The sequence below is a fragment of the Camelina sativa genome, chromosome 5, assembly GCF_000633955.1.
Source record: "Camelina sativa cultivar DH55 chromosome 5, Cs, whole genome shotgun sequence".
Taxonomy (NCBI): Eukaryota; Viridiplantae; Streptophyta; class Magnoliopsida; order Brassicales; family Brassicaceae; genus Camelina; species Camelina sativa.
The window spans coordinates 8,077,913-8,104,258 of NC_025689.1; the positions used below are offsets into that span (position 1 = coordinate 8,077,913).

The 26,346-nt window shown below is 37.5% G+C and overlaps 8 protein-coding genes and 1 pseudogene across 10 annotated transcripts; 2 read left to right on the forward strand and 7 right to left on the reverse strand.

Annotated features, from left to right (window-relative positions):
* On the reverse strand, nt 106-1,806 carry LOC104786118. The gene is made up of 5 exons (XM_010511450.2): nt 1,283-1,806; nt 1,134-1,206; nt 975-997; nt 575-867; nt 106-346 (listed from the first exon to the last, which is right to left on the reverse strand). The coding sequence occupies exons 2-5, from the start codon at nt 1,173-1,175 to the stop codon at nt 333-335; spliced, it is 372 nt and encodes a 123-aa protein (XP_010509752.1). The 5' UTR covers nt 1,176-1,206; nt 1,283-1,806; the 3' UTR covers nt 106-332.
* LOC104786119 lies at nt 1,843-4,523 on the reverse strand. Of its 3 annotated transcripts, none has more exons than XM_010511452.1 (4): nt 4,000-4,523; nt 3,851-3,923; nt 2,331-2,353; nt 1,843-2,223 (listed from the first exon to the last, which is right to left on the reverse strand). In XM_010511452.1, exons 2-4 carry the CDS (start codon nt 3,890-3,892, stop codon nt 1,923-1,925), a joined length of 366 nt encoding a protein of 121 aa, XP_010509754.1. In that variant the 5' UTR covers nt 3,893-3,923; nt 4,000-4,523; the 3' UTR covers nt 1,843-1,922. The 3 variants fall into 3 exon arrangements, with proteins under 3 accessions (XP_010509754.1, XP_010509755.1, XP_010509753.1); XM_010511453.1 differs by lacking the exon at nt 2,331-2,353 and adding an exon at nt 3,693-3,715; XM_010511451.1 differs by lacking the exons at nt 3,851-3,923; nt 4,000-4,523 and adding exons at nt 2,490-2,562; nt 2,639-3,162.
* Nucleotides 5,124-6,120, forward strand: LOC104786121 (chlorophyll a-b binding protein 1, chloroplastic). The gene has a single exon (XM_010511454.2). It carries the CDS (start codon nt 5,186-5,188, stop codon nt 5,981-5,983), a length of 798 nt encoding a protein of 265 aa, XP_010509756.1. The 5' UTR covers nt 5,124-5,185; the 3' UTR covers nt 5,984-6,120.
* On the reverse strand, nt 6,239-10,393 carry LOC104786122 (protein REDUCED WALL ACETYLATION 3). The gene is made up of 16 exons (XM_010511455.1): nt 9,996-10,393; nt 9,615-9,706; nt 9,384-9,521; nt 9,235-9,291; nt 9,083-9,155; nt 8,736-8,894; nt 8,438-8,587; nt 8,067-8,322; nt 7,784-7,899; nt 7,611-7,697; nt 7,409-7,497; nt 7,249-7,311; nt 7,101-7,157; nt 6,913-7,009; nt 6,671-6,830; nt 6,239-6,547 (listed from the first exon to the last, which is right to left on the reverse strand). The coding sequence occupies exons 1-15, from the start codon at nt 10,026-10,028 to the stop codon at nt 6,675-6,677; spliced, it is 1,623 nt and encodes a 540-aa protein (XP_010509757.1). The 5' UTR covers nt 10,029-10,393; the 3' UTR covers nt 6,239-6,547; nt 6,671-6,674.
* On the reverse strand, nt 10,712-12,900 carry LOC104786123 (pentatricopeptide repeat-containing protein At2g34400-like). Its single transcript, XM_010511457.2, has 2 exons — nt 11,896-12,900; nt 10,712-11,800 (listed from the first exon to the last, which is right to left on the reverse strand). Exons 1-2 carry the CDS (start codon nt 12,810-12,812, stop codon nt 10,861-10,863), a joined length of 1,857 nt encoding a protein of 618 aa, XP_010509759.1. The 5' UTR covers nt 12,813-12,900; the 3' UTR covers nt 10,712-10,860.
* On the forward strand, nt 14,164-15,566 carry LOC104786125 (aquaporin NIP2-1-like). Its single transcript, XM_010511459.2, has 4 exons — nt 14,164-14,399; nt 14,510-14,950; nt 15,022-15,083; nt 15,178-15,566. Exons 1-4 carry the CDS (start codon nt 14,253-14,255, stop codon nt 15,392-15,394), a joined length of 867 nt encoding a protein of 288 aa, XP_010509761.1. The 5' UTR covers nt 14,164-14,252; the 3' UTR covers nt 15,395-15,566.
* On the reverse strand, nt 15,546-17,249 carry LOC104786124 (annotated as a pseudogene).
* Nucleotides 17,989-19,541, reverse strand: LOC104788998 (pentatricopeptide repeat-containing protein At2g34370, mitochondrial-like; the record flags this gene model as incomplete). The annotated part of the gene is made up of 1 exon (XM_010514754.2): nt 17,989-19,541. A coding segment is annotated over one exon (1,395 nt), but the record flags the coding sequence as incomplete, so codon positions are not given.
* On the reverse strand, nt 21,388-24,774 carry LOC104786126 (protein DETOXIFICATION 15). The gene is made up of 8 exons (XM_010511460.2): nt 24,390-24,774; nt 23,026-23,570; nt 22,795-22,881; nt 22,580-22,636; nt 22,265-22,503; nt 21,989-22,107; nt 21,794-21,880; nt 21,388-21,672 (listed from the first exon to the last, which is right to left on the reverse strand). The coding sequence occupies exons 1-8, from the start codon at nt 24,636-24,638 to the stop codon at nt 21,586-21,588; spliced, it is 1,470 nt and encodes a 489-aa protein (XP_010509762.1). The 5' UTR covers nt 24,639-24,774; the 3' UTR covers nt 21,388-21,585.

A 26,346-nucleotide genomic window follows, 5' to 3' on the forward strand; every position in this document is an offset into this window, starting at 1 on the left:
CATAATATTTTTAATTTAAAAAATTAATTATTTAAATAAATATGTAAAAACATATTAAAGTTTTAATTTAAATAAAATATATAACATTGAAATTAAAAACATAAAAAAAAATACAAAATTACAAAAACTTGAAAAAACAAAAAATACAATTAAAACATGAAAGTAACAATCTTCCAAGTAGTTACAATCTTCCGAAGGTTTTTGGCTTCTTGACATGTTTCCATGAGAAGCTTACTGTCATGAGACCTATACCATCAACTGAAAAGGCCATGTGAGCCTCAGACGGAGAAGATTCTTCCTTGTAGGTTGTTGTAAGATCATCCCCAACCAAATCAAAGACAGATAACTATGAAAACCATTTTATAATGTATCAACTAAAATGTCGAGACTTGCATATGGCCTAAATTCGGATAAGCAAACAGTGAAAAGTGGTGATCGGGAAGTAAAACCAGAATGAAACACACCTATCTAGATGTTATAGATGGTAAAAAGGAATGAAAACGGAATACAGTAAACCTCTGTACTTTCTAGATATTAACACAATAGTCAATACAAAGTTATAGTGATTACTTACTCCACTCTGTGCCATCTAACAGATCCGTTGTGGTGTTTGCTTTCTTGAATTCATTTGTCTGGTTGTCAGGGAGACTAAAAGAAGTCCTGTAAGACAATGAAGCATCCATAACATCCGTTATGGTGTTGCATTCAGGAGTAGCGGTTGACAAGTTGAGCAAATTGAGAATATCCATAGAGTGGTGTTCTCTTGGGTGTTGATTACTACTGTTTATATCGTTAGGACATCTCTCAGACCCAACTGTGAGCTGCTGATGCTGTTGCTGTCTCCTCTGCTCAAAGTATTGCTTTTGCCTTCAGGTTCAACAAAGATAAGATCAAAAATGTGTGCACTAGATGTCAACCAAATCATCAATACTGAAAAATAATCTTTACAATAGAGAAAGAAAGAGCTTACATACCTCTTCTTCACTGACGTGTGTGACTGAATGCCGCAACAGATCCCCAGAAAAAAAACGATAACAAGTCAGAAATTGAAACAAATTCTAAGATAACTAAGCTATCATCTTATAACACAATTTATAATGGATCTCTAAAAGGATAAAGCAGAAGTCACTCACAGCAGCCACTTTACGCCTCGATCCTCCCATCCATTGCAACATTCTTAGGATCCCGAATTCACTAACTCCGCAGCTACAGGGGTACTATACAATTCAACCTCTATACTAATGAGTAAAAACAATCACGAATCAGAAGAAGAATAAAATACCATGGGAATAGAGGGAGAGGAGGATCTAAATCGGCGTCTTCTAACAGAGAGAAGCGGAGAAGAAGAAGAAGAATGAGATTGGGAAGAACACGAAGTAGAGGAAGAGGAACGACAGCGATAGAATTTAGGGTTATCGGATCGGAACGGAGAAGGTAGCGATGTTGTTGTAAGAGGTAACATAGGCTTCAAATCTAGAGCCGAACTCATCTCCACCAACCAAGTAAAGCTTTGCCTTTGATTCAGCCAATTTTCAAGCAGATCGCCCTTCGGAAGAAGAATCGCCGTCGAGAGAGAAAGAGTAAAGAAAGAAAAAGGAAAAGAACACAAATGACTTGAGACCCTACCCAAACGCCAACATTCAATAACATGCCGCCACGTGTTAGGACGGACTAACCAAAATACGTCCCAATTCTAGGTACGTTTCTTCCATTTTTCATTCTTTTTGATTTAAATTTAAAATTTTTATTAGGTGGGACGGTGTCAATATACGCTAATGCACATGCCCTTAGGTAAGTTGTGATGAATTGGTTGGTTCTGTTACGGTGATGTCTTANGATGGTAAAAAGGAATGAAAACGGAATACAGTAAACCTCTGTACTTTCTAGATATTAACACAATAGTCAATACAAAGTTATAGTGATTACTTACTCCACTCTGTGCCATCTAACAGATCCGTTGTGGTGTTTGCTTTCTTGAATTCATTTGTCTGGTTGTCAGGGAGACTAAAAGAAGTCCTGTAAGACAATGAAGCATCCATAACATCCGTTATGGTGTTGCATTCAGGAGTAGCGGTTGACAAGTTGAGCAAATTGAGAATATCCATAGAGTGGTGTTCTCTTGGGTGTTGATTACTACTGTTTATATCGTTAGGACATCTCTCAGACCCAACTGTGAGCTGCTGATGCTGTTGCTGTCTCCTCTGCTCAAAGTATTGCTTTTGCCTTCAGGTTCAACAAAGATAAGATCAAAAATGTGTGCACTAGATGTCAACCAAATCATCAATACTGAAAAATAATCTTTACAATAGAGAAAGAAAGAGCTTACATACCTCTTCTTCACTGACGTGTGTGACTGAATGCCGCAACAGATCCCCAGAAAAAAAACGATAACAAGTCAGAAATTGAAACAAATTCTAAGATAACTAAGCTATCATCTTATAACACAATTTATAATGGATCTCTAAAAGGATAAAGCAGAAGTCACTCACAGCAGCCACTTTACGCCTCGATCCTCCCATCCATTGCAACATTCTTAGGATCCCGAATTCACTAACTCCGCAGCTACAGGGGTACTATACAATTCAACCTCTATACTAATGAGTAAAAACAATCACGAATCAGAAGAAGAATAAAATACCATGGGAATAGAGGGAGAGGAGGATCTAAATCGGCGTCTTCTAACAGAGAGAAGCGGAGAAGAAGAAGAAGAATGAGATTGGGAAGAACACGAAGTAGAGGAAGAGGAACGACGGCGATAGAATTTAGGGTTATCGGATCGGAACGGAGAAGGTAGCGATGTTGTTGTAAGAGGTAACAGAAGCTTCAAATCTAGAGCCGAACTCATCTCCACCAACCAAGTAAAGCTTTGCCTTTGATTCAGCCAATTTTCAAGCAGATCGCCCTTCGGAAGAAGAATCGCCGTCGAGAGAGAAAGAGTAAAGAAAGAAAAAGGAAAAGAACACAAATGACTTGAGACCCTACCCAAACGCCAACATTCAATAACATGCCGCCACGTGTTAGGACGGACTAACCAAAATACGTCCCAATTCTAGGTACGTTTCTTCCATTTTTCATTCTTTTTGATTTAAATTTAAAATTTTTATTAGGTGGGACGGTGTCAATATACGCTAATGCACATGCCCTTAGGTAAGTTGTGATGAATTGGTTGGTTCTGTTACGGTGATGTCTTAGGGTATTTATAATGTGAAAAATGAAAATTTGAAACTCGAGTATTCAAGTTGCTTATCTCGGGTTATCATCAAGGTCTTGATTCCTATTGGTTGTTGACATTTTTGAGCTTAGATTTCTTTGTCTTACAAAATTGGCATCAGTGTGGGTCTTGTTTGGTGGTTCGGAATTGAGTTGTGTGTTAGAGATATCTCGTAGAGTTGTGTTAGCATATTGAAGTACCCATTGAAAGTGTGCCACGTGTCAGTCTGACGTGTTTCTATCTATTTCGAATCGTATCTCAAGGTACACGTCATTTTTATGATTCTTTTTATAAATTGGTATTATTTTGGAAATATATCCATTTTATAGTTGGAAAATAATACTCAAAGTTGCCAGTGGGCATATGACAAGTGTCTCCATTGCAGCTAATAAGAATCTAGCAAAAATNTGCACTAGATGTCAACCAAATCATCAATACTGAAAAATAATCTTTACAATAGAGAAAGAAAGAGCTTACATACCTCTTCTTCACTGACGTGTGTGACTGAATGCCGCAAGAGATCCCCAGAAAAAAACGATAACAAGTCAGAAATTGAAACAAATTCTAAGATAACTAAGCTATCATCTTATAACACAATTTATAATGGATCTCTAAAAGGATAAAGCAGAAGTCACTCACAGCAGCCACTTTACGCCTCGATCCTCCCATCCATTGCAACATTCTTAGGATCCCGAATTCACTAACTCCGCAGCTACAGGGGTACTATACAATTCAACCTCTATACTAATGAGTAAAAACAATCACGAATCAGAAGAAGAATAAAATACCATGGGAATAGAGGGAGAGGAGGATCTAAATCGGCGTCTTCTAACAGAGAGAAGCGGAGAAGAAGAAGAAGAATGAGATTGGGAAGAACACGAAGTAGAGGAAGAGGAACGACGGCGATAGAATTTAGGGTTATCGGATCGGAACGGAGAAGGTAGCGATGTTGTTGTAAGAGGTAACAGAAGCTTCAAATCTAGAGCCGAACTCATCTCCACCAACCAAGTAAAGCTTTGCCTTTGATTCAGCCAATTTTCAAGCAGATCGCCCTTCGGAAGAAGAATCGCCGTCGAGAGAGAAAGAGTAAAGAAAGAAAAAGGAAAAGAACACAAATGACTTGAGACCCTACCCAAACGCCAACATTCAATAACATGCCGCCACGTGTTAGGACGGACTAACCAAAATACGTCCCAATTCTAGGTACGTTTCTTCCATTTTTCATTCTTTTTGATTTAAATTTAAAATTTTTATTAGGTGGGACGGTGTCAATATACGCTAATGCACATGCCCTTAGGTAAGTTGTGATGAATTGGTTGGTTCTGTTACGGTGATGTCTTAGGGTATTTATAATGTGAAAAATGAAAATTTGAAACTCGAGTATTCAAGTTGCTTATCTCGGGTTATCATCAAGGTCTTGATTCCTATTGGTTGTTGACATTTTTGAGCTTAGATTTCTTTGTCTTACAAAATTGGCATCAGTGTGGGTCTTGTTTGGTGGTTCGGAATTGAGTTGTGTGTTAGAGATATCTCGTAGAGTTGTGTTAGCATATTGAAGTACCCATTGAAAGTGTGCCACGTGTCAGTCTGACGTGTTTCTATCTATTTCGAATCGTATCTCAAGGTACACGTCATTTTTATGATTCTTTTTATAAATTGGTATTATTTTGGAAATATATCCATTTTATAGTTGGAAAATAATACTCAAAGTTGCCAGTGGGCATATGACAAGTGTCTCCATTGCAGCTAATAAGAATCTAGCAAAAATAAGCTTATGGATTAGAGAGTGACACATAGGACAAGATAAAGACAAACCCAAAATCTCATGAGCCAATCAGTAAACAGATACAGATACTTCACAGATAACAAACCTTACTCTCAAGATTGCTATAAAGTTAACCTATACGCCAACCATTTCCAATCACTCTCACCCAGTCACAAAAAAAAAAAAACACAAAAAACAAAAAAGAAGAAATGGCTTCCTCAACCATGGCTCTGTCCTCCCCTGCCTTCGCCGGAAAGGCTGTGAAGCCCGCGGTATCAGACGTCCTCGGAACCGGCCGTGTGACCATGAGGAAGACTGTTGCCAAGCCAAAGGGTCCATCAGGCAGCCCATGGTACGGATCTGACCGAGTCAAGTACTTGGGTCCGTTCTCAGGTGAGCCACCAAGCTACCTTACCGGAGAGTTCCCAGGTGACTATGGATGGGACACCGCCGGTTTATCCGCTGATCCAGAGACCTTCGCCAGGAACCGTGAGCTAGAAGTCATCCACAGCAGATGGGCCATGCTCGGAGCCCTAGGCTGCGTTTTCCCTGAGCTTTTGGCTAGGAACGGAGTGAAGTTCGGAGAAGCTGTTTGGTTCAAGGCCGGTTCCCAGATCTTCAGCGACGGAGGATTGGACTACTTGGGCAACCCCAGCTTGGTCCACGCTCAGAGCATCTTAGCCATCTGGGCCACTCAGGTTATCCTCATGGGAGCTGTTGAAGGCTACAGAGTTGCCGGAGATGGCCCCTTGGGAGAAGCCGAGGACTTGCTTTACCCAGGTGGCAGCTTCGACCCATTGGGTCTTGCTACTGACCCCGAAGCTTTCGCAGAGTTGAAGGTGAAGGAGCTCAAGAACGGAAGGTTGGCTATGTTCTCCATGTTTGGATTCTTCGTTCAAGCCATCGTAACCGGAAAGGGACCATTGGAGAACCTCGCCGACCATTTGGCTGACCCAGTCAACAACAACGCATGGGCCTTCGCCACCAACTTCGTCCCCGGAAAGTGAGCGAGATAAGCTTGTTATGTGAATGAGAGCAGAGAAAGAGAGTTTGTTTGTGATGTTTCCTATGTAAAAATTTGTGAAATTTCCATTGTCGTATCTTTTGTATGATTTATCAGAAATCGAAGCTCTTTTTCTCTATCTGTGTTGGTGTTTTATCTAAAGACTCAATTGAATTGAACCCATTCTTGTAAAATTCACGCAATTGCAGATGATATATGTTCTGTATTTGGACAATCTACCAAACAAACACGGAGAAACGAAAGGCAAATGAAACTATATATTAGAAACTTGTAGCAAAATTACAACAGAGATAAGAGAGAAAACAAACAAGTGGCCCTAAGATGATGCCGTCGAAGTGCGAGAAGATGCTTCACTCTTTCTGAAGCTCCCCTGGTTCTAATTATATCCAAAAGATACTTCACTTGGCAAGCTTCAAAAAAATACTGATCTTTGAAAACAAATTTTTATTCTCGAGATATGAGATATGAGACGTGTGTTGTAACTATTTTAGCAAGTTTGACATAGAAACATCTGTGCAGCTTGCTTTCGACATGTTTATAGTCCCTCCTGTAAAATGTAAAATGTAAAATGGTTCTAGCATGTTAATCGGGAGTTGTATCTCTTCTTCCTAAGCGAGCACATTCCAATATCACACAATGATTGCAAGACCAGGAGGAGTAAAGGACTTACATGGTTAGTGTGGGATCTGGAGAAGAATGAGAGCAGTTAAATATAAACAGAAGGAGATGGCAGCTCCAGCGAGGACATTGTGGAGCAGTCTCTTGTCGTCTTTTGTAGGTATGAAAACGGACTTTAATGTATTCGTAAGCTCGAATAGTCGGTGAGACACCTGAAGAAAGAGAACGTATTACAATCTATATAACGTAGAGAGGATAAAGGGTGTTTATTCATGGATTCTACTATTGCTTTACCAAGACATAGATGGCCGTAACGAGCATGAAGTTGAGCATTGGGTATTCTGGAATGATGCATAATAGCCACTTAGGCTGTCCATTAGGCACATTTGATCTGCAGCACATGAAAATTTCATCAGTAAATTATTGAGATAAATGGTTTCTTGCCTATTTACTTGGGAGAAAGGAAACAGTTTCTCGCCGACCTTAACCAGATGTGAAACTGAGAAATATAAGTCTCCAGTGTAATCTTTCCGAGCCACCTAAGAAAAACATGACAGTTGGATCTTATTAGAGACATTTCCAGAATAAACATCAAGATTGGTTGAAATGGACCACGAGTAAGACACTTACGCAAATAGTGTCATGGAGAAATTTCGTAGCTGTTGTGTGGAATTTCGCAGACAGATGTAGACACTGAGACAACAGAATCCAAGCTAAAGTCAGAATCCAAAATGGATTACTATCTCAAGATTTGATGTTTTAGGTGACAGAAAAGGGTTTTGATACTAACGTTATTGGAATCCATGACGTATAGGGATGATATTTGTTGTATGTAACCTTGTCAAGCTTGTAGATGTATTCATACCATAGGTAACCAACCTGAACAAGTATAAGGGATAGCTTGGGCATCAGAATAATATCAAATACCAACGTGGGCATCAGAATAATATCAAATACATCAAATCCATAAGCCAGGGAGAAGCCAAACTCACAAATGAGGAAATCGCAATTATGCTTGTCTTTATCGACATCTTTCTCTTGGCATCACACTCCTCCAATTTCTCCATCCATCTCTCTACCTGAGATAGAAATGTCGAAAGATATTTAATGGTACATTCCATGAGATAGTATGACGAAACGACAGGGCCATAGGTTCAAGAGTTACAGTGGGATGGAAATAGGCATATATCATTCCAATGATCCATATGTAGCGGTCAAGTCCGGATCTGAAGTGCCATTCATGTAAAAGTGGTAGATCTGGCTTAGCTGGATCAGTGTATCCTGTAGTTATTTAAGAAAAAACTTAATGTTAATCAACATACAAGAACAGTAATCCCAATGACCAAGTGGCATCCAAATACAATGGCAGGAAAATTGTTTTAGCACGAGACAAATACACAGTCGACCATACCGAAATCAGAAAGATATGAGAAATGCCTGATACTTACCCAGTAAGAATGTTAGAGGACTCCAGAAAATCTCAAAAACTCCAGGAATCTCCCACATAACGATAACCACGAGAAAGCATGAAGCAATCTTCACAGCCATTACGGATGGTATTTCGTTATACCGACTGAAGATACCAAGGGCTCCATACACCATAAGAGTGAACAGAGTGTGCATTGGACAGATGTAGTATAACATATAATCATTATTGAGAATAATGCAGCTAAACGCCACAAACAAGTTAAGGCGCCACATCATCTGAAAGAAGTAAAAGTTTTCATGAGCATCTTGAGTCATATAAAGAAACATATGCTTCTTAAGCTTATATCATGGTAAACTAATTCACTGTGGCAATTGAAACTGTTGATATGACCTGAGTGAATCGTGCTAGGGAGAAATCCTTCCTAATATAGTAGTAAGAGAAGTTCCCAAAACCAGTCATCCAGACGTAGGCGGCGATGAAGACCCTGATTGCGTTATATATCTCAGCCGCAGCAAAGTAATGATACATCAGAAATAAAACCTGCAAAGACACAAATCATAAATTAGCATGAAAAACAGTTGCAGAACAAAAACATCTAACCAAGAAGCTCGGATGTACTCTGCGAAGTAGAGGCAGAAAAAAATGAAAAGCTAACGGACACGTACTGAGAAAAGATGGAATCAGTTACCTGCATCCATCCCTTCCACTCTTCAGTCTGGTGACGATTAAGATACAGAATGGACTTTCCTGTTATCGGTGATTTGTCATTGTGTTTCTTCAAGGACGTCATGGCTGACACTATAATGAGAAGACAGTAGAGAAAGAGGAAAAGGTCGCGGTTGTAATTCTGCAAAATGGAAACAATATGAATAAGAATTGTCATCGTTGCAAAACCATTTTCAGACTGAGATGTAAGCTTTCTACCTTCAAACTATTTAGAGACATACTGTGAACTATACAAATAAATTGACTAAGATCTAAAGACCAACTGAAACTGAGAAAGAGAATTCCATCAGTTCAATTTAAAGGAGGTACCTTTTTAGACTCTCCAAGCAAGCTTGTTCGATCGCAAATATAAAAGTAAAAAAGAATCGCTCCAAACTCAGCCCTGATAGAGAAGCAATATTGGTCATGAGGGAGAATGATGATCAGCATAAATCCATTCTGATAAAAATTAAGGAACTTACATCGCTCTCAAGGTTGGTCGATTATCAATCAAGAAAGAGTCTTCCAGCGTCAGAAACCTACAAACGTAAATGGTTTAGTTTTATATGTAGAGACATCACTCAACTCAAAGGAACCAAAAAGAAGAAGACGAAATCACTAATAAACTTACCTAATCAAGTTTGCTTTGATAGGTGAGTTATAAAATTTTGCAGAAACAGATCTTGGAAGACCTCCTTCCAGTAAAACTGCTGCTTCATCTTCCTTGTTTTTCACCTCACACAGTTCAACCAAATTATTATCTGAATGACTGCAAAGAAAGAGGTACATAGATTAATTGACAAGTTAGGTACAAATAACAGGAGAGAGCCGTTTAGTTTAATTTATATTCCCGTATACATACACTTTAGAGTGCAATGAAGACCTCTTATACTCTAGAAACTCTGAGTATATCCATGCGATGAAGACAGGGATGACTCCGAGCAGAAACGAAACCTGCATTTAAAAAATTTGGTGGTCATCCAAACCAAATCTCTGGTGTGAAACATTTTCCAAATTCAAAGCTACTACATATGAACACAGTAACAGAATCTGATCACTCTACTAAACTGATCCAAAACTATTAATTAAATTACTCCACAGCCTAACGATGTTTAGTAGGAATCACATTCAAACTACAATACTATTTAATTCCAAATCTATGAATCCGTGGGAGAAAATTCCTAAAAAAGTAATGAAACTAAGAAGAAGACACTGAAGCTTGGATAATTATGAGATAGCGTACCTGACCAGGCGTAATTGGCTCAGAATCCGCCATTTTACTGGATCCACGAAGGGATCTTCAATCAAACACTGGGAAACCAAAGAGAAAAAAGATAGGGAAGAGGCAATGATAGTGACTCCCAACTTCACCGTCAGATCTAAGGTATCGAATTCGACCTCGAGAGATTAATAAGCCACAGGATCCGAAACCCTAGGAATAGAGCAGAATGGGAAGGAGCGAGCAAAGAAGAAGAAGAAGAAGAAGAAGAAGAGATCTGGAGTGAAGAAGGTATTGCTTCAAGGATGGAGAAAATGGCGGGTGCGACGTCGTTCTCTCTTGAAGCTCACCCGAACGGTTGTTGTAGTTTGGCGATGGCTCTTTTCTGGTCCGTTCAGTTTTTTTTTTTCCTTTTTCTTCTATTTTTTTTTTTTAGGAGATTACATTATTAATACAAACAAATACTATTTGATAATGGGAGATAAACATAATTATATAGATTTAAAGTGTATTTAATGACAATAAACCGAAGATTAAAGTTTGGTGACTGCGAATTATGTTGAGACATATTACTGTCAAATTCGAATTGATCATTATGGTCGTGTGTTTATTATACTTACCATATTAGCTAAACATGTTTTAGATTGTTGTAATTCGAACATAAAGCATTTTAAATCATCATATGTTAGTTACTAATGACAACATCAAGCACACCCATAGTCCAGTCCACACGTTACATAAGCATCATATGAAGCTTTTATCGGTTCATGTTCTTTTCGGTCTTCACGGAGCAATTACAACTCTCTTTCCTCCACTTTGGAAAGAGTCAGAGAAGACGAGTTATTACGTGACTTTTTCATACACATTAAATTATATGGAACAATAAAAGTCAAACTTCTCCTGCAAAATCATACCTTTCCCTTTTCATCTCTTCCACTAACAAACCAAACAACGAACCGAAATCTTCCCTATCACACTGTAAATAATCGCTTCCGGCAAGAAACTCCGTTATCTCACCGTCGATCGTAATCCAGCTGCATCCTGGTGTCTTAACGACGCCTCTGTCTCTCATCAACGCCCTCATCTTCGCAGACTCATCCCACATCTTCATATCAGCAAATACCTTTGAAGATATTACATAGTTTCCTGCGTTTTTCGCCTCCTTCATCTCCATCAACATCTTCATCGCCTTCTCTCTCACTGTAACATCTTTTCTCTTATGACAAGCTCCAAGTATCGCTGCTAACATGATCTCATCAGGCTTTCCAGGAAACCTCTCCATAAACTCCCAAGCCTCTTCTAACAGCCCCGCACGAGACAAGAGATCGATTATGTTTGTGTAATGCTCGATCTTTGGGACCAACCCGAACACAGAACTCATCTCATGGAAATATCGACATCCCTGATCGACCAAACCCGCGTGCACACAAGCAGAGAGCACTCCTATGAATGTAACATCACTTGGAGGAACTGACATTCGATCAAACAACAAAATAGCTTCTTTAGCGTGTCCTCGGTGAGCATAAGCGCTTATCATAGCGTTCCAAGTGGCTTCGTTTTTCACTGGCATGGCTTCAAATACTCTCAGAGCTTCCTCTATGCGTCCACATTTTCCGTACATGTCGACTAGTCCTGTAGCCACATAGATGTTATGTTGCAAGGCAACTTCTGAAGCGTATGTCTCAATTCGTTTGCCTAATTCAAAAGCTCCAACTGAACCACAAGCAGACAGAACTGTAGACAATGTTCCCGCATCTGGAGAAACTCCGGTTTTTTCCATCTCATCAAACAGTTTAAAAGCTTCACTTGACTTCCCATTTTGTGAATATCTGATAAAGAACAACCGAAACAGTCCAAATTCAGCTTTATAAACGAGTTAAAGAATCATACTTTATCTGGAATATAGTGTCGAACATTGACTTACACAGTGATCATAGCATTCCAAGCAACACGATCCTTGTTAACCATTTGATTAAAAACCCTTCTGGCAGAATCCAAATCACCGCATTTTCCATACATACTGACCAACTTAGATCCAAGAAACGTGCTTAACCCGATCTTCTTGGTGATGGTCATCTCCTCCAGCAATCTACCAGTTCTCAAATCCCCCAACTGTGCACAAGCACCCAACACACTCACCAACGTCCTCTCATCTGGTTCAAACCCTTCCTCCTCCATCTTCCTAAACAAATCCATAGCGTCTTTCGCGTGACCCGCTTCAGAATACCCAGAGATCATCGAGTTCCAAGACACCGTAACTCTCTCAGTAATTTCATCGAACACCTTCCGGGCATAACCCACTAAACCACACTTAGCATACATGATGATCAAAGAATGATTTATATGAACGTCTCTTTCAAACCCGACTTTGAACAACGACGAGTGTACAGATCTACCAACCCTTATCTCCTCAAGCTTCCCACAAGCGATGAAAACGAAATTATAAGTGAAATTATCAGGCTTTAACCCAGAAAGCCTCATGCGGCGATACAGAGACAGAGCAGCTCCGTGATCATGCCAAGTGTTGGTTAACCCACGGATCATGTAATTGAAAGAGTGGTTGTTGGGTTCTTTTGTGACGGATAAGAGAAAAGAAGCGTAACTTAAGTCTCCAAGCTCGACGGCCCTGGGGATCAAGAAATTGGGTTTCTCGACGGAGTGAAACGTCATCTGGGTTTGAATCTCTCGCAATTGGTTGAGGGAGATGCATTTTTTCAACAGGAATATAAAGTCCCTCTCAAGATCGCCGCGGCGTCGTGCTGCTTCCTCGAATTGTTTAGGTTTGAATTGAGAAATTTGGCGGCAAATGGAGAACGCTAGTTTCTCTGGTTTGATGAGCATTTGCAGTTAACTCACAACTGAGCCCGCCCATATGTGACAACTGAATAGTACAGGTTTAGGTTCTGTTTCGGATATGGGTCTGAGTTTAGGTTCGGATCCGGGTCTAAATAAGCTGCTTTGGTTTAAATGCTTTAAGTCACATATAATAAGCTTATGATTTGATCCCAGATAGTTTTAACATTTCATAAAATACAGTAAAACTTCTATAAAATTTTATTAATTATAGAAATTTTAATTTATCGATAAATTAATAATTATTAATTTATGAAGAGATTTTCTTATTTTCATAATTAAAAAAAATATTACAAATAAGATATTTTTGTTATTATTCACATTTTTAAAGAATTTTTTTAATCTATAATCTTAGCTATTATAATAGGACAAATATCAATTGTTTACTAGATTATCTAGGTAAAAATGATAATTGTTAGAAATTTAAAGTTTAGAAAAAATTGCTACTACTATCCTTCATGGTAATGCTGTAGTCGAAAAAGATATTACGGTACCTTTAGAACCAGTTACTAAAGAAGCAATTATCGCATATAGGACTCACTATAATTTTTGGATGTGATTTGAGATGATAACAATAAAAAAAATTAGAGATGAGCTCCAACAAGAATGCAAATTTAAAAATATGCAAAAAACAATAGAGTCATATGTCAGTAGATTTTCTTAGATAGGCAAACAACAATAGAGTCACTCATATCTCACTAGATTTTCTTACATATATATGTATATAAATATATTAGTTTATTTGATTATTAATTTATAATATTGGTGGGACCATATTTTTACATAAAATTTCCAGAAAAATTATTATATTATTATTTTATCAAAATGTGTTATTTTTTTCAAGTCCCGGTCCAATTTGGGACTAAAAATTTTATTAATTTATAGCGAGTATTAATTTAAAGAGTATTAATTTATAGAGGTTCTACTGTAATAATTCAACTCGCATTATCCTATGAGTAAGTTGCACAATAAGCAATTCTTTTATTAAGTTGGTGCATGTATGTTATCATATGTAAATCCTAAACCTACAAAACTGGAGACACACATAAAACAACAGGAAACCTAGCCGAAAGAACTAGAGCTGGTTTTGACTGTTTCTGAACACATAAAGTAACATTATCTATTGGGGCGTCGACATGTGTGTTTTTTGCTCACTAAAACCATCTGCTGCAATTCAGCAGTATTGAGCTTTTATTTTATTTAAAAGAAAACTATACACCAAATAAGCAATGATTATGCTTTAGCAAGTTGCTAAAAAGAGAAAAGTTTGACTTTTGTTCATTTTGTTTTCTTTCTTATTTGGTTTTTTGGTAGAAGACACTATAAAAGGCATAAACCTTATTATGATCTTCCAAACATCAATCAAAGCTTTACAGTCTTTTTCTTTCTTTCTATTTAGTTTGAGCAGACAAAATAACTAAAAGACAAATGGATGACATATCAGTGAGCAAAAGCAAATCAAGCAATCATGGGAATGTTGTTGTGCTCAACGTCCAAGATTCTTCTGTTGCAGACACTTCTAACAAAAAAGAGTCATCGTTCTCGCCATTGATCTCTGTTCATTTCTTGCAAAAGGTTAGTTTTTGTTATATAAAAACTGCTTAATTCACTCTTCAGAGCTTCTCTTTTAATCCATAGGCTTTTCAAGTTTTCGTGTTAACTGGTGAAATAATTTTGATCTGCAGCTTATAACAGAACTCGTGGGAACTTATTACCTGATATTTGCGGGTTGTGCCGCTATTGCTGTGAATGCTCAACACCACAATGTTGTGACTCTTGTGGGCATTGCACTGGTTTGGGGTATAGTGATTATGGTTCTTGTTTACTGTCTCGGCCACATCTCGGCACATTTCAATCCCGCTGTCACTCTTGCCTTAGCATCTTCCAAAAAATTCCCTCTGTATCAAGTCCCGGCCTACATAACTGTTCAAGTCATCGGATCAACCTTGGCCTCTGCGACTCTCCGTCTTCTTTTTAATCTGAACAACGATGTGTGCAGCAAGAAACATGATGTCTTCCTCGGGTCATCTCCTTCAGGGTCTGATCTTCAAGCATTCGTGATGGAGTTCATCATTACCGGCTTCCTCATGTTAGTCGTCTGTGCAGTCACAACCTCCAAGAGAACAGTAAGCAATAAACATGTCTTGATCAACTGATATAATATAAAGTTCAATCCTAACATTGATAAATCTTGCAGACTAGTGAACTAGAGGGGTTAATCATTGGGGCAGCCGTCACACTTAATGTTATCTTTGCCGGGTAATTTTCACTTTTCCCCCTCAATCTCTGCAACCTAAAATTCTTCAGTGCACGAAATTTTTGGCTAACCAAAATCCAAACATTCATTTTACAGAGAGGTGTCAGGAGCATCGATGAATCCAGCAAGAAGCATAGGGCCTGCACTAGTGTGGGGATGTTACAAAGGAATCTGGATATACTTGCTAGCTCCAACACTTGGTGCTGTCTCTGGGGCCTTGATTCATAAAATGTTAACGTCTATACAGAGCGCAGAGCCTGAGTTCTCCAAGACAGGGTCTTCTCATAAACGAGTTACAGATCTTCCTCTGTGATGATGTAGATAAATCTTTAAGGTCAATCCTCATTCTTGTATCTTCAAACCTGTTCACTGCTCCTCAATCTCATTGTAACTAATCATTATCAACACAAAATGGTTGTAAAGTAGAGCATATATATATGTGTAATGTGTAAGTACACTGTAAATAAACTGAGAAGTTTGTATCATTGTGACTTTCAAGAATAATTCAAGAACATAACTTAAAAGTCTATATTGACAATATGACAATATGACTTTGATTAGCAGACAAGATATTACAATTTTGATTGAGAAACGCTGTGGTACACTTGTGAAGAAGCTAAAGTTATAGTAAGTGTACATGAAATTACCGTTACAACAACCAGTCAACCACTGATTCATCTACATTCCACCATATCGTCAAGATTTGAGTTCATGTTGATGAAATGTGTTCTATCTCTTTATTGCGTTCTCTGGCTTGTTCTTGGGATGATAAACGGTCTGAAGCAAACCAAGGCCAAAAACAATTCCATAATGAACAAAATCATGCTGATCCAAACGAATAGAGTTCTCCTCCAGTTCCATAAGAACCTTTTGAAGAAAGGAAGTTCGGATTCAAGCAACAGAGACGCATCGTAAATCTCTGGAATACCTGCTCCAAGACGAAACTCTGCACGTTGTTCGATCATTATCTTCAAGCAAGCAGTAGTAATAATATCCTTTTCGACAAAGCCATTGAGCTTCAAGTTCAAGGTTTGGATTTCAGAGACATAGCCTGTGACAAGGGGAGCAATCTTTAGGAAAGTCTGGACAAGACGTATAGGCTCGCTTCTGAATCTTATCATACACGGCGGTCTTGAACTAGCAAGTATTTGACCACTCGCGGATAAAAAGTCCACCCGAAGCTGAAACATCCCAAGATTTTTATTGTACTCGGACTCAGGCAATGTCATTGAGACAGTGATTACTGTCTTATCCTTCAAGCCTCTGATCTTCTCGGTTTCGATACTCGAATCACAGGCCACACCAGCACATGAACTTATGGGCACATAAGCTTCTGGACTACTCTTGGTGTAATCAAAATTCAAGCTCTCTTTAATTACAAGTGGTTCATGAGCCAAATGAGTAATCACAACCCCACTAATCATAAACGCAGAGACCAACAAGGCAAACAACATGATCCCCACATAAACAGCCCACAATAAACCCCATGCTAACCTACGCACAACCTCCAACACAAGCTTATCATCTTCTAACCCTGAGTCACATAACTCTACAATCCTAGATACTAAAAAGCGTCTACCACGCCTCATTGTTCCATAAGGATCAGAAACAAAGCTCAAGCAGGTATGAATTAACAATGGAGGAAACTTTATAAAGCTAATCATCAAACTAACTTGAAACTCGATTGACCTGATCACTAGTCCTGTCAATGACCAATCCGTCGAAGTAGGTTCCGGTTCGACGTAAGACTCACCTCCTTCATCATTCAAGGTGGTTGCTGTAAACGGGTCAACCCGACCCGAATCAATTACTTCAAAGTCTTCTCCTTTTACCGGAAATGGGTCGATTAAGCTGCTTCCTGAGTCAGTTGCATCGGCATCGCTCTCAGTTGTTCCGAAATTTCCTAAAGAAAGCTCGTCATTGTCTCCGACGGTGCTCGGTTTCGCGGAAGATTCCAATGTAGCGGAAGAGTAAGAAGACGAATCCGTCGTATCCATAGCCAACCTTCGGCGGTGGAGATTTGCGGCGGGAGACGAATTGAGGCTTTCGTCTGATGATGATGATTCTGATTCCATTGATTACAACATGCAAAAGAACAAAACTTGATGATGAAGGAAAGCTTTCTAACTATAGCTCCTTAAAAAAGAGACAACACAAACCCTCCCTACACAGTCTCCTAAAAACAGCTTGATACCGTCGTGTTGTCGGCTTAAACCACGGTGGTTGCCTCTTCAGTTGGTGGGCTTTAATTGGGCCTGAACTTCGTTGTGGGCTCCTCACACGAGACTCTAAAGTTTTTGTAGTCTAAAATTTGTTGACATTTCGTTTAAGATTTTGGATTGCAATAGCAATGGAGATGGTTAGCGGGAAGAGATTAGTGCAAATTACAGGCTAGAGTAAGGATATTGTGTTGGACTTATTCACTTTACAGGTATAAGGGTTCTTGTTCAAATGATCAAAGGTGGGAAGATGCTCGAAGGAGAGATTGAGAGATAGAAGAAGAACAGAGTATCCTAGAAGTCAGACCCTAAAATGTATACGAAGATGACTTGCACGTCAAGCCAATGTCAGGGACCTCAACGTTGTTTCCTTCAGCTTATGTTTGTCTCATCTGCTTACCTTCTGTATCCACTTATTAGACCTGAGTCTATTCTTTTAGATAGCTCATAGCAGCCTACCTTCATCTCCTTCTCAGTAATTTCTTTAAAGTTTATTACAACAAACCCATCTCAGATTATATGAAATCTGAGGGTGACCATGTTGACATTTAACCATAAATCGAATCTTGTGGAGTAAAATGGCAAAGTCACCATTGTTACAGTGACAAACTATTTTGTTGAGTATTCATTGTTTTGTTTTGAGCATTGATTGAAACTTTAAATATTGAACTACTTTTTCCAACTGATCATATATATATATACCAACGTGAACTGGGAAAGAAACATTTCAGTCATATTCTAGAAAGTTGCTAAAAAAAACATATTAATGAAGAAAATTCTCTACCAAGCTGAGTTAAATCAGGATTTGAGGTTGAGGAGATGATAGCTTTTGAAGAACCACCGAGCTTACCAGTAATCTCCGCAGGAGCAGATCCCGTTATTGTAATGGTGGAATCTCTTTTGATCTCGCTGTATCAGTTCTCTGCCAGTGATCACTGAGATCATCTTAAATGTATTGTGGCTATCAACACAGGTTCGCATGTTTTTAATAACAGTTACTGTTTTCCGAGCATGTGACTTAAGTAATGCGCAAGCTACGGCGAGCTTGTTGCATCCAAGATGAAGTTGTTCCTCTTTTTCCTCTTCTTCCAATTTTTCCCACGTACAAACGCGAGTCGCAGGGACAAAACCCATATCTAACATGTGCGCTTTCAAACTCCTCAATGCAGCAACGATTTTGTCAATCTCTGGATGTGAAGTATCTCCTGCTTTAAACTCAGATGGCGAAGCCTTCATCCGCTCTTTTACCGTCAGCCGACGACGTCGCAGTTCCTTTAGTTCCTCCTTTGCAGAGTCTGATGCTTTTGCTGCTACAAGACCTGCATTTGACTCTTTGTCCATTCTTGTAGCATCTAGTTTCTTCGCTAACTCACCAAACCTATCTCCTAGCTCTAAATCTCCATGAACCCAACAAAGATTCATAAGCGTCTCCCACACTTCAAAGCTCGGTTCCACTTTCATTCTTTCGACAAACTCCACTGCCTCATCCAAATGACCACAAGCTGCCAACATCTCTGTTACGCTCACATAGTCTTCCATGGAAGGAATGAGACCATAGTCTCTATACATAGCTTCAAAATGCAATAACCCTTCGTTAACATCTCCTAACGAAACACAAGCAGAGATGACCGCTTTGAATATCTCCGTATCAGGTATGTTCCCTTCCTCTTTGAAACTCGTAAACATATCCAATGCAAGTTCACCTTTTCCGTTATTCGCTAAGCACCTCATCATAACACACCAAGTCTCTGAGTTTCTCTCAGGCATTTCGTCGAACAGATTCAAGGCATCATTAATGGATCCACAACCGGAATACATTTCGATCAGCGTGTGGTAAGTAGTAACATCTAAAGGAGTGATGAAGTCATCAACAAGCCTAGCTTCTTCTAAAGCCTCTGCTTCACCGCATAGTTTAGCTAACCCTAAAAGCCTAGGCGAATCCACAACATAGTCCTCATCCTCTAATTTCTCAACAACTTCAATGGCTTCTTTAAATTTCCCTTCTTTACAAAAAGCATCAAATGACTCAATCGTCGCAGATTGACGAAGATGATCATCATTAGCCATCTGAGCATGTGAAGAAACATTTCTTCTCCATTGAACAAAGCTTTGATTTTGCAAAGTGTGGCTTTGATTGAAGACGTTTTGACGAAGAGGGGAAGTGACTATCGTCTTTGTGATGTGAGCAGAGATGTCAATTGGACTCAGAAACCATGGGCTGTCCAGGTCCAAATTAAATTGGACCAGTTATGGTCATAGCCAAATTTGAAGTGGTCAAATGGACCTAAAACCATTTTATCCCATTAATAAGTGGTCCAAACTAATTTGGACATGGGCTATCCAATAATTCTTCAAAATTAGGGATTGTAAAATTTGAGGAAATTTTTTTTTTTCATTTTGTCAAAAACACGAAATTAGAGTTTTTATCTCTCCCCTCTTTCAATCCAATTATGAATTTATGAAATTTTATAATTATGAGTTTATGAAACTTTATAATTATGAGTTTATGAACCTTTAGTAAATTATGAGTTTTAAATTTTGGTTCAATCTGCAACCAATGGACAGACCAATTGGTCATGGTCCTATTTGGTTTGGACATACTTGGGTATGGATGTATTTGAACTTTGACTATAAATGACCATAAAATGTATATGTCCAATTGGTCATACCCATTTGGACATGGACAGACCAATTTACAACCCTAGATGTGAGTATGAGGAGACTGGGCAAGTGAATTGAAGCAACGGCTTGATGAAGAACTCTGCGTCGCCAAACAAAACTTGGGTTTTGAGAATTTGAGAACTCTGTTGCACATTACTCTCATCATCACTTTTTTGTTTTTTGTTTTCGTTCAACAACAGTGGGCCACTGTCAGTGGCTGATGATCTTAAATCCAAAAATCGACGGCGTTTGTAAATACGTAAAACTTTATAAAATCCCGTGAAAGTGAACCCTAATCTTTTAATTACACCCTAATTAGTACTTCAAAATATTTTGATGACGACAAAAAGGTTAAAATATGTGTTAATTTTTAAAATATATTAGGATTTAACTTGCGGTACACCGCGGGACAATATTTTTAATTTTTAATTTTTAAAATTTATATTGTATTTATTTGTTACTTTTATTATTGTTTTATTAATATTAAAAATTTAAAATTTTACAGGTATTTGATATAAGTATTCAAAGTATAGGATTTTTGTAATGTTTTCCAGGTTTTAACCCGTGTGGTATATGTATAGTCTAGTAATACATTTATCTCCTGGTACACATCTAATAGTGTTTAAAAAAAAAAGAAAAACAATTCCACTTAACTCCCTATATAGGACTAATGTCAACCCGTCTCACCAAAATCAAAATAAGTTTTTGCGTCAAAAAAAATAATCGAAATAAGTTTTTTTTTATCTAGTTTAATTAGTAATTATGTTAATTGTTTTACCAAATTACCATATTTTTATAGTTTATAATTTTTCCATGTCAATACATATAGTTTATTATAATTAATAGAATTTTAATTTTTTGGTAATTCCTCAAAAAATAAAAAAATAAACCAAATTATATGGAGGATTTTCAACATATTTAATGTGATATTTTATAATTAGATTTTTGGTTTAGAAAATTTATTAATGTTAGTATAATTATGGAAATTGTAAACTTTTGTTATGAAAAATATGTTGTATATTATTTAAATTTGAGAGATTTTAGTATCCATAAAAATAGTTTTGGAGATTTAATAGGTTAAAACTTTAATGGGTAGAGTTGTTTTTGGAAAAATCGGAATGTATAGATGTTGTTAAGATTTTTTGGCAATAAATATAACAATTGTTGGTCAATTTAAGAAAGTTTAGTATTTGATTTTCTCTGCAATGTTATTTATGGAATTGTTTCAGGGGTTAATGTTGTAAAATAAAAATTAAATAAGTAAAACTTAAAGGGTATAAACTAAAATGTACTTAAAAAATGTTAATATAGATATACAAGCTAAACTAAAATATCAACTATAGTAAAATTAGTAAAATTTTATATTAAATCAGTTTATATACTATATATATCAGATTATAAAATTAAATCAAATTATAGAATCTGATAATAAAGTAAAATCTTATGATAGAATAAAACCATGTATTTTTTTCAAAGTTTTTGTCATTTTTGTTGAGGATTTCAAACGCCATCAATTACATTTTTCGAAATCCACACAATTTTTTTTTTTAAGCTGCATATAGAGCTAACATTTCTTTTAAAGGTTTTAGATATCATTTATATAGTTTTGGGTCGGTTTTGCCTCTCAGAATACAATAATTGTTGACCCATTGTCTGCTGCGAATTCCTTCACATCTGAAGAAGACTCAATTCGACTTGTAGCTTTCTTGACCTATAGAATAAATGAACGAATTAGAAACATTTAATTCATAATTAACATAACAATCAAAGTCGCAGCACGAAAGCATTGTACGTTGTAAAAAAAAAAAGAATTACTATATACAGTTTCTTACCTCTTCATCCCAATTTGTAAAAAAGGTGATGAGGGAAAGACATAGACCTTGAACGACGAGTGCACATATAATTCCCAGCCAAAGCCCCTTCAAATCAAAATTTGTTGTGTTAATATACATGTTTAACTTTGTAATAAGTTGACTGGAGCTAGATGAGTTAGAAGAGAGAATCATGAGTTGGGTCATAAAATTTACCCGACCACCGACGTGAAAGTGAAAACCAAGTAACAAACCGAACGGAACTCCGACAAGATAATATGATCCAAGGTTCACGAATGCTCCTATCTTCTGCCATCCACATCCTCTAGCAACCCCTTTTAACCGGAAAAAAAAAAAATACAATAAACAAACAACATAACCGGTTTCAACCGAGTTCCAAAACCAGAATGGTGCTTTCAGCTAATTAGGGTAGTTCCAAAACCAAAACCAGAAAGCTTTGAGTAGTATAGAAATTTTGAGTGAAGATATAACCTGAAAGAACGCTTTGGAAGCTGTCTATGGAGTGACCTAAGGCAAGAATCGGCAACATCGAGGCTACATGTCTGACTACTTCTGGGTCATCACTGTAAGCGAATCCCCATATCTTCCTTATCAGTATCAGAACCGATCCAACTAGTATACTCTCCACAACGGAAAAGCTCAGGACCACGCGAACAGCAAGCTTAGCCCCTTTCGTTTTTCCTGCTCCTAATTCATTTGACACCCTTGTGCTGCGGATTTGGAAACTTAACGGTGATATTGAGGTTATACTAATTTGGTTATATTATTACTAGTCTTATTACTGACCTTGCGGCGCCACTGAGGCCAAACGGGATCATCCAGAATGTTCCTGATGTATTAAGGCTGCATATAAATATATATATATATATATATATATATATATATATATTTTTTTTTTTTTTCTTATCAAATTCAGTCACTAGATAATAACTGTATTTGGTTTCTAAATTATGGACAAAGAGATAAAAATATTCACTAATGTAACAATGTATTGTTCTTACCAGATTGCAAGAACAGAAGTTTCTAGAACCGGGTTGGGAAGAAGTCCTGACGAGAGCACTAAAAGCTCAAAGGACCACATCTCTAAGCTGCTCAAAACAACATCACCAAAATAAAATAAAAAGGTACTTTACATGGATACTAATTAAGAGAAGCAATATTTATCAAATCTCAACTAGGTCTAGATATAGATACTGATGCCTTGATGGTAGGCATTTTGTTTTCGGACTTACCAAACCATCATTGCAGAAGGAATAGCTAGCTTCATAAAAGGGATGATATCACGCCGAGCCTCCTTAGAGAAACCGGTCCAGGTCAGTGAGCACGAAGGCGAAAACTTGACGTAACACGACAAGAGGATAACATTAAGCCAGTACGAGATGGCATTCGCCACAGCAGCTCCTCTAAACCCTAAACCAGATTTCAATACCAAGGTCCAACAGATGACCACGTGAAGACAAGTGGTGACTCCAGAAGAGACCACAACAGGAAAGACATTGTTCTGCGCCTGCAAAAACCTGTTGAGACATTGAAGGAGACCGTAGGCGAAGATGCTAGGGATCATGAATCTGGCGTAAGAGCCAGATAGGTGTGAAATAGATTTGTCTTGGCCGAAGAAGACGAGGAAGCGCTCTGTGTTGGCCCAAACGATGGAAAGAGGAACCGATAACAGTGTAAGAACAAGCATTGCTCTTTGCATCTGTTTGCCTAACATTCCGTACATTTTTGCTCCGTACGACTGGCCACAAACTGTGTCCAACGCACTTGCTGTTCCCATCTGTTCAAAGGTGAATAGTTTTATGATCAGATTTCTTGCATGACAAGTAAGCGCTCAAAAATATCAATTGACTTGTAAAATTTGGACTGTCTATATCATTACTATTCAATGTAGACATGTTTTTGTTTTTGTTCAAAATCATGAATTGTTTTTGTTCTTTATATAAAAAACGAACTAAAAACAACCGCTTATGTACAGAACAGCTTTTCTTGTTTATTTTTGGTGTTTTCGCTTTCTCCTTAAAATGACAAAATATTTTTGTTCTTTGCAACTAAGAATCAAATATGCATACGCAACTTGGAAATTTAAACAAGATGGCATGATAGCTACATCATAGCTGAATAATATAGGTTAGTTATTATTATTTTCATTTTTATTATAAATTAGTTATATATTACTAATTATCTAGCTTTTCGATATATGTTAAAGGTATATATTTTATAGGAGAAAATAATATAGATCACCCAATCAAGTTTTACATATTGACTTTTCTACCGTAAACTGTATGTTTAAAATCAGTAAATTATTGTACTTGCTGTTCTACCGGTGTAAATCGTTAGAAAAACTTTAATTCATAGAAATCTTGTTGTATTTAATAGATTTTTACATATATTATTCCTCTTTATTTGGTAAATTTTGTTTTTGTTTATAGTTGTAATTAACTAATCGTTGTCTAGTAGGACTACTCCATTAGCCCGCCGGATTAACTTCTAGATGGATAAATGAATTGTTAGATACTCTATCTAAATAATTTTGTAGTAAAGAATAAAATGAGATGATATAGAGAGAGATCGAGGAGTATAGAAGAAAAAAACTGACGAGGAATGTGAAGCCAGTGACGGAGGCGAAAGAGGTGGCAATAGAGGCAGCGGAGAGAGATAGAGAGCCAAGATGTCCGACGAACATGACTGAGATTATTTGTAGAGAATACTGAAGAAGACTCACTGCAATTAGTGGTCCAGACAAGAGTAGCTGCTTCTTCACTTCCTCCTTTACCAATCTACTTCTCTTCTCTTTCTCTCCGATCAGAGGCCACGACAACGTATCCTCTCTCTCCTCTCTCATCATTGATTTGCTTCAGAGAATGTAGACTCTACTCTCTAGCTAGAGAGAGGATGAGCAAAGTAACAGTGTCTCTTATCCCTGTCTTTTGGGGCTTCTTGTTTTGATGGATTAGTGGTTTTTATTGTCTTGTTAAGTTAAGGAGACAATAAATAAAAACAAAGAAATAAAAAAGGGCTATAGAGTAGACAATTACATTTGACCTTTATGTGTCTACGTGTCTCTATTACAGTGGGAACTTCCATAAAAGTTTATAGGGAGATCAGGAGATGAGACCATCTCACCATTGGTGGTGCCTTGGTGGCATCTTTTTGTTACCAATTATGAAAGTAATGCATGTTACGTCCGGATGGTAGTTTTGTTCTTTTTTTATCTACTTGGTAAAAATATTAGGCGGTGTTAGAAATAGAAGATTTCGTATACGTTAAAGACTGGAAAATTTACGCAAGATTCTCTTATTTATGTATCTGATGTATCGTTACAGGAAATCATCAGACTCCATTTCTAATATATGTTGTGAATGTGATATAACTACGACGTGAATATTGTTGTTTTAAGTGTCTAGTCAAAAATTAGTGATGCATATCCGTTCGTAAACATTAATAACAAATTTCAAACGATATTTTGTATATAAACTTAGATCGACTTACAAGAAAATATTAGAGAAATATTCCTTTAGAAATTGATTAAATCCTACGTTGGTGATCTAGTAGGAAGCAACAGAAGTCGCTTTGAGAACTAAATTTAAGAATATATGCATAAGGATTGGATGTATTTCTCATTGGCATCAAAGTCTCTAGTCTCTAGAACTAATAGGTTCTATCTTTTCTCAGTGAAAATTATGCTTCCGAACGTACGTACCGTACGTGGCTTATACTACAAGAATGCCTTGAGAGAATTGGTCACCAACCAACAAAAGAGAAAGATCCTATCAAGAAAAGAAAAGGGAAAAAAAAAGAAAAAAAAGAAGAAGAAAGAGCTGACGGTGATCCGTGTTTGTGGATTGAAAATGAGCACTTTTTATCGTTAAAGATGGTTGATGATGTGATTGTGGGATATCAATGATATCATATCATCAGTGTGTGTATTTTTCTCAACAAAAAAAGATACTTTTTTGGTGAGAGACTGTAGTATAAGATATGCTTTGGCTAAGACTCATCTCAGACATTTTGGTCGAACACATTCAAAGCATCATTAGTGAATTAACAACCAGAATACATAATTTCGATCAGCGTGTGATAAGTACTAACATCTGTAGAAACTAGGTTTCCACAATGAATTTGTTAAAGCGGGAAACAAATTCAATAAAGCTATCTCTCTAGAAAATAGATCTAAACCTTGAAATTAGGGGTAAAGAAGAAGAACTCAAAAGAATTAGGGTTTTTTGTAAAGAGCGGAAGGAGAACTCAATTATTGTATTAGATTCTGGATAGATTACAATGGAGAAGTCTCCCCTTATTTATACATGTCTCGAGATCACACAATATATTAACTTTCCTTATCGAACGAAGTGAGATATGGAAAACTGCCTTATTGTTTGAGTCGGCTACGCCGCACCGAAGTGGAGGTCGGTTTCTTCTTCTCCAAGACTTCGTCTCACCCGAACTGACTCTTGATAACCTAATTGATCCCCTAACCGGATTCCCGGTTAAATGTTCAATTAATGTTTCTGGTTTAGCTCGGTATGTCGGGGGTGCTGAATCCCGCACCAACA